The sequence below is a fragment of the Saccopteryx leptura genome, chromosome 3 (genome assembly GCF_036850995.1).
Source record: "Saccopteryx leptura isolate mSacLep1 chromosome 3, mSacLep1_pri_phased_curated, whole genome shotgun sequence".
NCBI lineage: Eukaryota > Metazoa > Chordata > Mammalia > Chiroptera > Emballonuridae > Saccopteryx > Saccopteryx leptura.
In genome coordinates this window covers 53,158,281-53,172,147 of record NC_089505.1, presented here as the reverse complement: position 1 = coordinate 53,172,147, position 13,867 = coordinate 53,158,281, and the positions used below count along the sequence as shown (strand labels likewise).

At 39.8% G+C, this 13,867-nt stretch overlaps 1 protein-coding gene across 3 annotated transcripts in view; it reads right to left on the bottom strand.

Annotated features, from left to right (window-relative positions):
• AK9 (adenylate kinase 9) overlaps positions 1-13,867 on the bottom strand; it is a 176,700-nt gene that overhangs the window by 103,728 nt on the left and 59,105 nt on the right. For all 3 annotated transcript variants that reach the window (XM_066373487.1, XM_066373484.1, XM_066373485.1), the window contains exons 13-14: positions 11,272-11,416; positions 6,989-7,087 (exon numbers count right to left, since the gene is read on the bottom strand). In XM_066373487.1, coding sequence (XP_066229584.1) covers positions 6,989-7,087; positions 11,272-11,416 — 244 coding nt within the window. The remainder of the gene's footprint in view (positions 1-6,988; positions 7,088-11,271; positions 11,417-13,867) is intronic.

The following is a 13,867-nucleotide window of genomic DNA, read 5'->3' as shown; positions in this document are numbered from 1 at the left end:
GAAACTTCATTGAAGCATTATTTGTAGTGGCAAAAAAATTTGAAAAATTATAAGTTTACAACATAAAGAACTAGTTAAAATTATTACCTATCAATAGGGACATTGTGCAGTAATCGATATTGAGGGATAAAATATCTCCTAGTAATATAATTAAATATTACATAAAGGTAAAAATATTTTACAGGGTATGTTTTTTATTATGTTTAAATATGGATGGAAAAATTTTACATGGGTAAATAGCACTAAATGATAACACTTCACAGCTAAAACTCAGATTTGTGATGGTTGGGTTTGAACACATAAAGTTGATAGATACGTGAATTCCAAACTGCCCTCTTGATGTTCCGCTTATCTGTCAGACCTCACCCATACTGGACTATTGACCCTGAGACAGAGGAATTCCAAAAAGCTGAGAAGCCGCCCCAAGGAGGGGCTCTGGACACACCAGGACTTTTGATTCAACACCCACATGCTCGAAGCCCCCCAAGGAGGAGCATTCCGGACATACCAGGACTTTTGCCTCAGTATCCCCTCAGGCTCTCCCAAACACTTCATAACTCACCCCTAGTCTGTAACTGGTGCTCTTCTCCCCTGGGAGAAGTGCCCGGCAGGGTTCCTTTCTTCCTTTCAATAAAGCCTGTTACTCTGGTCTTTCGGACTCCCATGGATTCCAACATTTGGTGCCGAAACCCGGGACAGGGTACTAACTGCCTGGACGATCCCTCTTTGCCGTTCAAACTTACAACCAGGGAAGCAATGGGCAGCGGCAGCTCGTCCCGGGCTTACTCCCTGATTCTGTTTGGACGTGTAATTGTGGGTCGATTGGCCGGCAGTCTAACCCTGTCCTGAACCCCTGCTGGACCAGAAGGTAAGGAGTTTCTCCCTTCCCCTTCCCCGGTTGGCCTCTAAATTTCTCTAAAAACACCTCTTTCTGGTTGGATGGTTTTCTCTGACACGCCTCACGTTTTGAGGGGTTTGACTTTCAGTCTCAGTGGACTGCACGGAAGACTAGGCGCCTAGCCAAACCTCTCCACTCTCTCGGACTTCTCGTCCTCGGAGCTCCCTGACAGGTGGTGACGACCTCTATCAGGGATGACTCCCCCATACGGAGATTCTCTCCTCTTGAGACAGTGACAAAAGGCGGGGACGCCCCCTCTTGCTCACCTGTCTCCACTTTGGGCTCTTCAGGGTCTAAGCCTTCCAACCAGACCCCTCTAGGATGTCTCATAAAAATCCTCACCAAACTCGGTCTCTCAGACCTCAAACCGAAGAAATTAATTTTCTTCTGTAACACGGCATGGCCTCAGTACAGACTAAACAATGACTCCCATTGGCCTGAAAACAGGACATTCGATTACAATATCCTAAGATCTTGACAATTTCTGCCACCGGACGGGGAGGGCATCAGAAATTCCTTACGTGCAGGCTTTCTTCTCCTTTCTCTCCTGTCCTTAATTTCTGTACTTTCTGTTCTACACGCAGGCTGGTTTTGGCCAAAGAAACCTCACCTAAAACCTCTGCTCCTAATCTTTCCTTCTCCGCGGACTCCCAACTCTCTTCTCCTGCCTGACCCCCGGGGCACCCCTCTCTCGGGACCCCTCTCTAGTCTCTCAGCAAATCTTTTTGCTGGAGTCTCTTCCCTCCAGAAAGCCTCTTCCCTTCACTGAATCCTGTTTTCTCATTCACCAGTCTCTCTTTCTCCTCCCCTGCTGGCCAGGGGCCTCTCCCTTCTCCACTGTGTTCTTCGTCCTCTCCCCCCTCCAAAGAAGCAAGCTGTGGCTCTGGCTGCAGTGCCTGTCTCATCTCTCACCTCTCTTCCCTCCTTACAAACTGCAGTTCTGTCTCTCTCCTCTCCGACCCCTCCTCCTTCCTTACAAACTGTGACTGTGCCTCTTTCCTCCTTGCCCTCTCCCCTCTCCTCAGAGCTCTAAATCCTTTTGACTCCTCTGACCATGTGGCGCCACACCAATACTTTAACCTCCTTCTCTCCTCCTGTAGATTCTGACCCTCCTTCTTTCCATCCAGCTGCTCACACTGTCCATCCGTCTGCTTTCTCTCTTCCTCCCCTCTTTGCTGGCAACTCCCTGCCATCTCGAAAAACTTAAAAAACAGAATTGTATATTAAGCTATGTGAGTACATAATCTGTCTTGTCTCATTGTTTGTCAGAAAATATTTCTAGTGAATTGAAACAAGTAAAGCGCGCTCATTTAAATTTCTTAATTCATAATATGTGAAGTCTTTGTTTAATGTGTAACTGTGTCTGTTTCTAAGGCCTTAAACCAGTAATTACCCACCTCATAAACCAGCTTTACTCATCCCTATGGAATCTCCCTGCAATACCCCCATCTTTCCTGTTTGAAAACCTTCAGGAGTTTTTCACCTCGTACAAGCCTTACACCTAATCAATGAGGCAGTAATTCCCCTCCATCCAGTGGTCCCTAATCTCTGTAAATTACTGTCATACATTTTCTCAAACACCACTCATTCACAATCCTAGCCCTCAAGAATGCCTTCTTTACCATTCCTCTACACCCTGACTCTTACTTTCTGTTTGCCTTTACCCAGACACTAATGCAGCCCAGCAGTTTACCTGGACTATTTTACCCCAGGGGATCAGAAACAGCCCACACCTGTTTCAGCAGGCACTAGCTCAGGATTTAGCAGCATGCAATCTCAAAACTAGTACTGTCTTACAATATGTAGATAACCTACTCCTCTGCAGCCCCTCCCTGCCTGCCTCAAGGAGACACACTACCACCCTTCTTAACTTCCTCACAATGAAGTGATATCCTGTCTTCTCTGGTAAGGCTCAACTTTATTCTCAGTCCCTAGTCTATCTAGGCATTACTTTAACCCCCACCACCTGAAGTCTCACCCTAGATCAAACTCAGACCCTCCACAGTCTCCAACCACCTACCACAACAGATCAAATCTTTTTTTTCCTCAGTCTAATAGGCTTCTTTAAACACTGAATTCTCAATTTTGCTCTTAGTCAAGCCCCTCAGTGAGATCTTCTGAGCATGGCTTTTAAGGTCTATAATGACCAAGGAAGTAACAGAAAAGGCAAATAAGGCCCAAAAGAAGTCAGGAAATACCAACTTTTGGCTCCAGCACTCTAAGGGGTTTCACAGCATTCTATCAAGGCCCTGCTCCAGAGTGGAAAGAAAGGTCATTGAACTGAAGCCTGCCAGGCTTCCCGGCCCCACCGGTGACACACTTGTGCTGTGGAAAGAGGGACATGAGAAGGTAAGCTGCCCCCTTTCTCCATGGAGGGAGGGTTCAGTCTCTTCTAGCCCTGCTCCAGCTACCTGTGACCTGACCTTGCCCAGCGTGCTGGGAATTGCCACTGAAGGCCCAAGGACATCTTCGTTCACAAGCCTAAGGTATTTCTTCCAAAAGCAGATAAGCTAATCTCATTTCTTGTAAACACAAGGGCCATCTACTATGCCTTGCCTGAATATTTAAGTTCTATTTATCCCTCAAAGATCTCTACTGTGGGTATTGACAGTCTGATTTTATTGCTTTATTTAATGTTTAGTATCTCCTTTGTTCCTCCTATCTCAATGCCCCATGCCTATTATAGGCTGGGACCTGCTGGTAATTCCAGCTAGAAGCAGTGGTCACTAGGACTTAAACTCTAACTGCAAAGTGTAGAAATGTAACACCCTTTCCCTAAGTACTTGCAGGTTTTATAGGTCACTCAGCAAACTGTTCAAACACTGTCCAAGAGGCACTTCCAGCATTACATCACCCAAGGACTGACTTTCACATGGACAGGTCCATACACCATGATCCTGACAACTCCCACTGCTGCTAAAATAGAAAAACGAAATGCCTTACTCCAATCACAAACCTGAAGCTGGTTGGTCTACGTATGGCAAATATATGAAAAAAACTAAGGACTCTTTTAGTCAGGCTTTGGGAAAAGGGAAACTAGAATAAAAAGAAAGTCAACTTAATTGTCACTGGGGGTTAAAGATTTTTAAATCAAGAGTTCTGACTAGAAAGGAATTGTATGGTTTTGATAATAGAAGGTATAAGGTATGGAAATACTTTTGAAAGAAAAAGGAAAAGCAAGTTGTTATGAAGGCCAGTTATTTCTGGATAAGAAAGTGCATGAAAGTTGAAGGTTTATGTAAGTTGTAGAAGGTTTGTGCAGGTTGTAGGAGATTTGTACCAAGAAAAAAGAATTTGTACAGTCAGAAAACTGGTTTTCAAAGAATGTTTAATCAGTCACCCTACCTAACAATCCTCTACCCTCCCCACTTATTAGGACGACTCTTTCCTCCACCCTGACCATCTGGAGCTCAGAAACAGAGAAACAAAACCGACCCCTTGTCCTTCTATTCTCTATTCACCTCTCAGCCTACCTCACCAAATCAGGAACTTTCTACTCGTGTGGGACCAACACCTATCTGCGTCTCCATACTAATTAGACAAAAATCTGTACCCTAATCTATCTCACCCTAAATATCAACCTAATCCCACCCCATGAGCCTCTTCCAGTTCCTAATACACTATCCATCAATGTAAGGACCAAACAAGCTATACAGGTAATTTCTCTTCTTATTGCTTTAGAAATCTCTACAAAAGTAGATCTAGGGACAAGGGGACTAGCCACACTGCCCTGTCTTATTCCTATTTACTCTCTCTCTCTCTCTCTCTCTCTGAAGCCCAGCGAATTCGTAAACATGGAATCAGTGGTTTCACACAAACTGGACGTCTTACTATTGCCTTTCATTAGTTCACTCACTCTCCTATTTACTTTTCTAACTTTTAAACCCTGCCTCTTACATTTGTTTACTAGTTTCTTACAGAACTGCATGCAGACCTTCGCCAATCAGAAAACTGGAAAAATCTACCTAACCCTACACATCAACCCTGAAACCTGACCTTGTGAAACAGAAAAATCTGAAACCCTATATCAGCAAACCTCCTAAATTCTATCTTTCAACCTCTACAGGTCCCCTAACCCTAAAGCTCTCCCATATTCCTGAAGAACTAGGAGAATAAATAGCAACACCTCTTAACACTTCTCAGTCTTTTTCCCTTAACATAGTAAGAGGACAAGATCACTGGGTCTTCTTGGAGCCTACAAACGGACATGAAATATTTCTTTTAGCTCAAGCTAACTACTCTCTCCAGGGCTACCAGGAAAAAATATCACTAACTTTACCATGAAAGAACTTTCACACACACACCCCTATACAACCCTCCTTATCTCTGCATTGCTAATCTCCAAATACCTGCCTCTTTCTTTATTAAATTCCTACAGGCCGGGATGAGAAAAATCCCTAGGATTACCTACAATCAAATGCTCCTACACTCCTATTCCCCAGTACCCCAAGGAGAACTTCACGAGGGAAATATCAAATAGGTAGGGATGACAGCAGGAAGAAGCCGCCCCTCAGCCCGAGAAGTTCCCTCCTGAATGTTCTCCAAACTCCCCCTTCCTTTTCAACCACACATACGCAGTCCTTCTAAAAACTTACACCAACAGGTTCCCTGTCTCCTAAAATCTCCGTATGTCCTCCCATTCAAGAGGAACCAGACCAGCACGTCTTATGAGGCTCATCCAGGAGACCATGCATCACCATGTCACTCTGTCCACTCAGCACTCGCAGCAAGCAACTGACAATTATTACCCCGCAAAATTTTTTTTACTTCCTCACTCAGGTTTTCAGAAACATCACCTGGTTCAGACCTTACAGCATGGAAATTGACGACCTCCTTAACTGGATGAGGGACTTGGCTTGGCAAGATTCCCTTCTTGAGTTCTCTCCAGAAGAAGCAATAATTTTCCAATTTTTTCTCCTCTTTCTCCTCATCACCCCTCACCATATATTATAAAATTAATAACTGCCTTTCTTTTATATGTAACCACAGAGTCGAGAAATGATAGATACGTGAATTCCAAACTGCCCTCTTGATGTTCTGCTTATCTGTCAGACCTCACCCATACTGGACTATTGACCCTGAGACAGAGGAATTCCAAAAAGCTGAGAAGCCGCCCCAAGGAGGGGCTCTGGACACACCAGGACTTTTGATTCAACACCCACATGCTCGAAGCCCCCCAAGGAGGAGCATTCCGGACATACCAGGACTTTTGCCTCAGTATCCCCTCAGAACTTTTAATAAAGAATATTTTATTATATAACAATAATTGTTGTTATGTTTAGAAATATTTTAAAATTTTTGGGCAATTCTAATCATCTCAGACTCTCAGCATCTATGTTTTCTTCTTCATTCTAGTAAATCAATTTTTGTTCTATAGCTTAAATCTGTAAGAGAGAAGTTTTCTTTTTCCTGAACTTTTCAATTTGGGAGTATTTAAAACTTCAATATAAACATGACAAAATATAAAATAAAGAGAAATAAGACCCATAAGCATGGCACTAACATTTCATTTTTTTACCATCTTTACCAGTTTTAGCAGCTTGACTTCTACCTGACTTCATTCTGGCTTCTTCAGTGTCTTCTAAAGAACTTTCTCTTTGGGGCCTTGGCTGGTTGGCTCAGTGGTAGAGCGTTGGCCTGGCATGCAGGAGTCCCGAGTTTGATTCCTGGCCAGGGCACACAGGAGAAGCGCCCATCTGCTTCTCCACCCCTCCCCCTCTCCTTCCTCTCTGTCTCTCCCTTCCCCTCCCACAGCCAAGGCTCCAGTGGAGCAAAGTTGGCCCGGGCACTGAGGATGGCTCTGTGGCCTCTGCCTCAGGTGCTAGAATGGCTCTGGTTGCAACAGAGCAAAGCCCCAGATGGGCAGAACATCGCCCCCTGGTGGGCATGCTGGGTGGATCCCGGTCGGGCGCATGCAGGAGTCTGTCTGCCTCCCCATTTCCAACTTCAGAAAAATACAAAAAAAAAAAAAAAAAGAACTTTCTCTTTGGGATTCATGAGTAAAAATGCTGCACTGGAAGAGTACTGTGCTAATCTGCTCATATTAGAAAAAAGTTGGCCAATAACAACAGTAGCAATATATTTCTTTACCATCTTCATCAGCTGAGGAGAGCACCTCTTCTATGGTTTTATCAGATGGAAACTTGTCATATTCCTTCATTTTATGTTCTATTTCAAGTTCTTTTAAAGCTGAAAGATAGAAATTGGCCGTGTTAGCAAAAGGTAGTTGTGGGGTAAGGAGATTGGTATGATTCAATCCTTTGTTCTAAAGTTAGATAGACTTGGGTGTGAGTTATGACTCAGTGAGCATGGCTTTAGAAAATCATTTATCTCCTTGTTTTAATTTCTACTTCACAAAATGAGAATCACAAATGAAACCATGGTTGCAAGGATTAAATATGATAATGGATGTTGACGACTTAGAAAATGCTTGGCTCACAGGAAGCCTGCTCCATGTCAGTGGCCACCCTTTGTATTATTCTATAATTTTCTAAGTTTGAAAAACTCAATATTCTCCACTGATGAATTTTTCTTAAAAACATATTGGAGTAAATAAAATTGACTAGCAAAAGTATTCTAATTTTTTAAATTTTAAGAAAAGTTGTCAGATTTAGAATAATTAGTGTATTTGAAAAGAAGCTTTTAAATTTGTAGCATATGAGAGATAGCATCTACTTCTATATTCTGGTAGGAAAAGGCAATTTGTGGAATGCTTTAACATCTATGATTTTATGCAATAATGTAATGTGAAAGGAATCACTATTGACTCCCACAAATGTTACAGATCACTGGGCTAGCTTCTTCTTTTAATCTAAGTTTCTGTTTAGTGTCCCCTCTTTTGAGAGGTCTTCCTTCGTCATCCTAATGCAACACTACCACAATCATTGCCTGCCCCACTACTGGGTTATATTTTTTCCTACCTGTTTACCTTTACGGGTGTTTTTTGCCCCTCTACCCTCCATTATAGTGTAACCACCATGAAGACAGGAGCTTCATGCATCTTGTTCACCTCTGTAGCTCAGTGCCTAACACAAAGTAGGTTCTCTAGTATTTATTGAATAAATGAATTAAGTTCATTTTGTTCAGACTTAAATAGGTAGAATAACAACCATCTTAGTAGTCTGGGTCAATATTCTCAAACTTTAGTTTGTGAGTTGTCTATGAGTATTTTATAAATTTTGGTTTTCATTTTGAAGATAATACACTAAAAATATAAATTGATTCTGGGTCATCTGGATGATCATTTAAATGGCATGCAATTCAATGTTTGTCTTTTTTGGTTGTTTTTTGTAATCCCTTGCACACCGTGTTGGATTCTCATTTGTTTATAGGCTAATGAGAAAGAAGAGAGGCAGGTTTATTAGGAAATACGTGTTCTTGCCTAACAACAGCTCAATGCTGCCATGTAAGAAGAAGTAACTTCCTTGCTAATTAAATAGTTTTAAGCACAGAAAATGATGGGAAGCTTCTCGATTTATGTAAAAAGTTAGCAAAATCTGATAGCAAAATCTGTCAAATAGAGCACAAGAAAAGAAAATGTTACAAGTGTAGAAAAAAAATCCTAGGTTAAAAAACAAAAGAAAAAATATGTTATAAGAATAATATACCACGAACAAGTAAGGTTTATTTCATAATTCCCAGTATGGTTTTAATGTTGGAAAATACATTAGTATAATTGAGAAATCAGTAGGTCAAAGGATTAAAATTTTATAATCATCTTGATAGATGCCAAGAAGGCATCTGACAATCAATATCCATTCCAGATAAAAATACTTAATAATCTTATGAAGAAATATTGCAAAGAATCCATTTAAAGAGGCCCACTATCACTGCCACTATTTAACATCATTCTAGATCTGCTAGCACATAATTAGTTAGAAAGAAACAAACATAAATAATAGGAAAAGGGGACTTGAAACTATACTTCTTTTCCAAGTGGTATGATTGGTTATCGGCAAAACTGAAGACATTTAAATTAAAAAAATCTATCGGAACCAGCAAGTAAGTTTAATAAGGTAGACAGGTACAAATATATAAATATTAAACACTTTTCCAATATACTGATAATAATTACACAGAAAATATAATAGAAAAATTATCTCATTCAATAGTAACAAAATGTAAATAGTTAAATATCTAGAAATAAAGTACAGTATTAAGAAAAGTATAGATAACACATAAAGAAAGTTATAAAATGTTAAGGAAGGACACAAATATTAGACTAAAGAAATAAAATGGAGATCTCATCTGTCTCCATGAGAAAATTTAATAATAAAGATGCTAATTCTCATCAAATTATTGTTTGATGTTAAAACAATCATCACATTGGGGTTTGTTGTAGAAGTTGACAAAATTCTACAAGTAGCCCAAAGCCTAGTACAGCTCCTGCCATATAGTGAGCACTCATCTTATGGAATAAATGAAAGAATACTTGGAATAATTACAAAATAAAATGTTTTGAGGAGAAACTTGCATTACTAGATTAAAATATATTATAAAGTTTTAATAATTACATTTTGTATTAAAGGCTATAACAAAGATAAATAGAAAATTCAGAAATTTACACATACACACACAACTTCATATTAAGATCAAGATGGCATTTCAAATCTGTAGTAAAAATATTTACAATTTAGTGTTATTTATAAAATTGGCCCACCATTTGGGACTAATGAAACCTCTATCTAACACAAAATTTATTACAATAATTAGATATTAATGAGAAGAAAGCATTATTTTAAAACAAAAAAATGTAATTTTGTATATACCATAGAGTCACAATTATTACAGATATTATATAAATAAAAAAAAGAGGGGGCTAAAGAATGCATCAAATTCTCCTGACCTGTGATGGCACAGTGGATAGATCACTGACATGGAATGCTGAGGTTGCGAGTTCAAAGCCCTGGGCTTGCCTGATCAAGGCACATACCACAGTGTACAACTAAAGTGAAGCAACTATGAGTTGATACATCTCACTCCCTCCCCACTCCCCTGTAAAATCAATAAATAAAATCTTTAAGAAAAAAAGAATGCATCAAATTCTTAATGGGGTACCTCTGGGGTATAACTGCCCTTTCCAGTTTTCTGTGACTACTTGAGAGACATGGAGGAAGTTAACAGACATTGATTTGAATCTCAATCACCTGCTGGCTGTCAATTGTGAGCAAGTACTTTAACCCCTCTGTGCCTTCGTTTATCATTTGTTAAATTTAGAGATAAAAATATCTACTTCATAGGCTTGTTATGAGGATTTAGTTTGGTAATGCATGCAATGCATTACTATACCCCAATGTATAGTAAATGCCCAGTAAATATTATCTGATATTACTTTTGTAACAAGAAAACCTTTATTAGGAAAAGAATACTTGGAATTGAGGAAGTGATGGCTCTATTAGGGTAAAGCACACTGCCACCACTTCTGAAAATCCAAACAGTGATGGTTTAAAATCTAGTCTAAAATACTGGTGTTAATCTCAAATTCTCTTTTCAGATCTTTGAAAGCGAGAATATCCCATATAGTGCATAGCAAGTGCTGCACTGTGGGTATCCCACTAAGAGGAGATGTTTAGATACTATGCTACTTCCACGTGTTCTAATGTGACTGGTTATAAGAGTGCCAACTACAGGCGTAAATTCTACCAGAGTCAAAGAATTTCATAAAGAGTCATGAAATGAGAACTCTCATTCTTCCTGGAGAAAGATAAAATAAAAAATCCCAAACTATTGTATCTATTCTTAAATATGTGATAAAAAGTAAGAAACAGGAAGAGGCAGAATGGTCAGGAGAAAGAACACTGGGACTCTGGAAACTAGGGTTCAGGTCTCAGCTATGCTACAAGCTGGGTGAGTCACAGGAAGCCATTTAACCTTCACGTGCCTCAGTCTTCTCATCTGTAAAGTTAGAACATTATGTAATTGATCTTAAGTCTTCTTCCAGTTTCACTGCTTTATAACTTTAAAATTAATATTCCCCAAATAGAAAGGTTTAATTTACAACCAGAGCTGACATACAAGCCTAAAACAACAATAAACTCCAAGAGACAGGGGGAGTAGTGGTGTTGTCATGATTGGTGTAGATAAAGGAATAAATTCTGCTCAGTTTCTGGCCATCAAGCAGACTCATGAAAGGAAAGCAATCTAAATTTGGAAGCTCTTTCTGATTTCTTTCCTTAGAAATCTAGAATTGAAGTTTTTTTTCTGTTTATGAATCAGGTTGTTGTATACTCATATCTTCGACCATTTATTAAGAGGCTACAATGTGCAAGGTGCCAGAGACATCAACATGAGCAAATCAAGTCCTTGCCTGCAGGTAGTCAGGCTTAATTGTTAAACTAACCTTTAAAAAACCACATTTAAAAAAGACGGATTACCTTGTCTTTTAGCTTCTACTTCTGCGAGAAGCTTTTCTTTCACAGTCTTAATAGCTGCTTCAGTGGCCTCAGCTATAGCATTTTTTATTAATGCATCAAGGGCTTTATCAAAACGTGGTTGAACAAGTTTGGCATAGTCAATTACCTGCAAAGAATGTTTCGAAAACCAAATGTAAGAACAAATCTAACACGTTGTTTATCTATATCTATATCTATATCTATATCTATATCTATATCTATATCTATATCTATATCTATATCTATATCTATCTGTAACTATCTGTATCTGCATCTATTTATATCTATATCTATTCTGACATTTATATCTATATCTATATCTGACATTTGATTATGCTGCATTCCCATCACTCAAAGTCCAATTGTCTACCGTCACCTTCTAACTGGTTTTCTTTGTGCCCCTCCCCTCCCCCAACCCTTTCCCACTCCTCCCCCCGCCGTAACCACCACACTCTTGTCCATGTCTCTGAGTCTCATTTTTGTGTCCCACCTATGTATGGAATCATATAGTTCTTAGTTTTTTCTGATTTACTTATTTCATATCTGATTTACTTATATCTATATCTTTACTTATCTTAAAAATCTTAATACTACTTGAGGCATGTTATTTTCAGAATTCACTGATTTCACAGAAATTTTGTCATTTTTCATTTAGGATTATATACCTATATATGTATGTATCATATAATATACTTCAAGTTACATATGTATTTTTAAAAATCAAATTTGTATATATAATTTACATATAATAAAAGGTACCTACTTTAAGTAAACAGCTTGATGAGTTCTTACAAATATATACATGTAACAACCTCAATCAATATATAGAAAATTTATATAATTCCTTTTTTTTTACTTTTTTTTTTTTTTGAAGCTGGAAACGGGGAGAGACAGTCAGACAGATTCCCGCATGCGACCGACCAGGATCCACCTGGCACGCCCACCAGGGGGCAACGCTCTGCCCATCAGGGGGGATGCTCTGCCCCTCCGGGGCGTCGCTCTGTTGCAACCAGAGCCACTCTAGCGCCTGGGGCAGAGGCCAAGGAGCCATCCCCAGTGCCCGGGCCATCTTTGCTCCAATGGAGCCTCGGCTGCGGGAGGGGAAGAGAGAGAGAGGAAGGAGAAGGGGAGCGATGGAGAAGCAGATGGGCGCTTCTCCTGTGTGCCCTGGCCGGGAATCAAACCCGGGACTTCTGCACGCCAGGCCGACGCTCTACCACTGAGCCAACTGTCCAGGGCCTAACTTATTTTTTTAAATTAATTTTAATGGGGTGACATTGATAAATCAGGGTACATATGTTCAGAGAAAACATCTCTAGGTTATTCTGACATTTGATTATGCTGCATTCCCATCACTCAAAGTCCAATTGTCTACCGTCACCTTCTAACTGGTTTTCTTTGTGCCCCTCCCCTCCCCCAACCCTTTCCCACTCCTCCCCCTGCCGTAACCACCACACTCTTGTCCATGTCTCTGAGTCTCATTTTTGTGTCCCACCTATGTATGGAATCATATAGTTCTTAGTTTTTTCTGATTTACTTATTTCATTCAGTATAATATTATCAAGGTCCATCCATGTTGTTGTAAGTGATCCAATGTCATCATTTCTTATGGCTGAGTAGTATTCCATAGTATATATGTACCAAAGCTTTTTAAATTAATTAATTAATTGATTATTACTATTAAATTTAATACAGTGACATTGATAAATCAGGATACATATATGTTGAGAGAAAACATCTCCAGATTATTTTGACATTTGATAATGCTGAATACCCCTCACCCAAAGTCAAATTGTCTTTCATCACCTTCTATCTGGTTTTTATTGTGCCCCTCCCGTCCACCCACCCCCTCTCTCTCCTTCCTCGCCCCATCCTCCCCCACCCCCACCTCCGTTACCATCACATTCTTGTCCATGTCTCTGAGTCTCATTTTTGTGTCCCACCTATGTATGGGTTCATATAGTTCTTAGTTTTTTCTGATTTACTTATTTCACTCTGTATAATGTTATCAAGGTCCATCCATGTTATTGTAAATGTTCTGATGTCATCATTTCTTATGGCTGAGTAGTATTCTATAGTATATATGTACCAAAGCTTTTTAATCCACTCGTCCTCTGACGGACACTTGGGCTGTTCCCAGATCTTCGCTATTGTGAACAATGCTGCCACAAACATGGGTGTGCATTTCTCCTTTTGGAGCAGTTCTATGATGTTCTTGGGGTATATTCCTAAAAGTAGGATAGTTGGGTCAAAAGACAGTTCGATTTTCAATTTTTTGAGGAATCTCCATACTGTTTTCCACAGTGGCTGCACCAGTCTGCATTCCCACCAGCAGTGCAGGAGGGTTCCCTTTTCTCCACATCCTCGACAACACTTATTCTATGTTGTTTTGTTAATGAGCGCCATTCTGGCTGGTGTGAGGTGATATCTCATTGTGATTTTAATTTGCATTTCTCTAATGATTAGAGATGTTGAGCATTTTTTCATCTGCCTATTGGCCATCTGTATGTCCTCTTTGGAGAAGTGTCTATTCATTTCTTTTTCCCATTTTTTGATTGGATTGTTTGTCTTCCTGGTG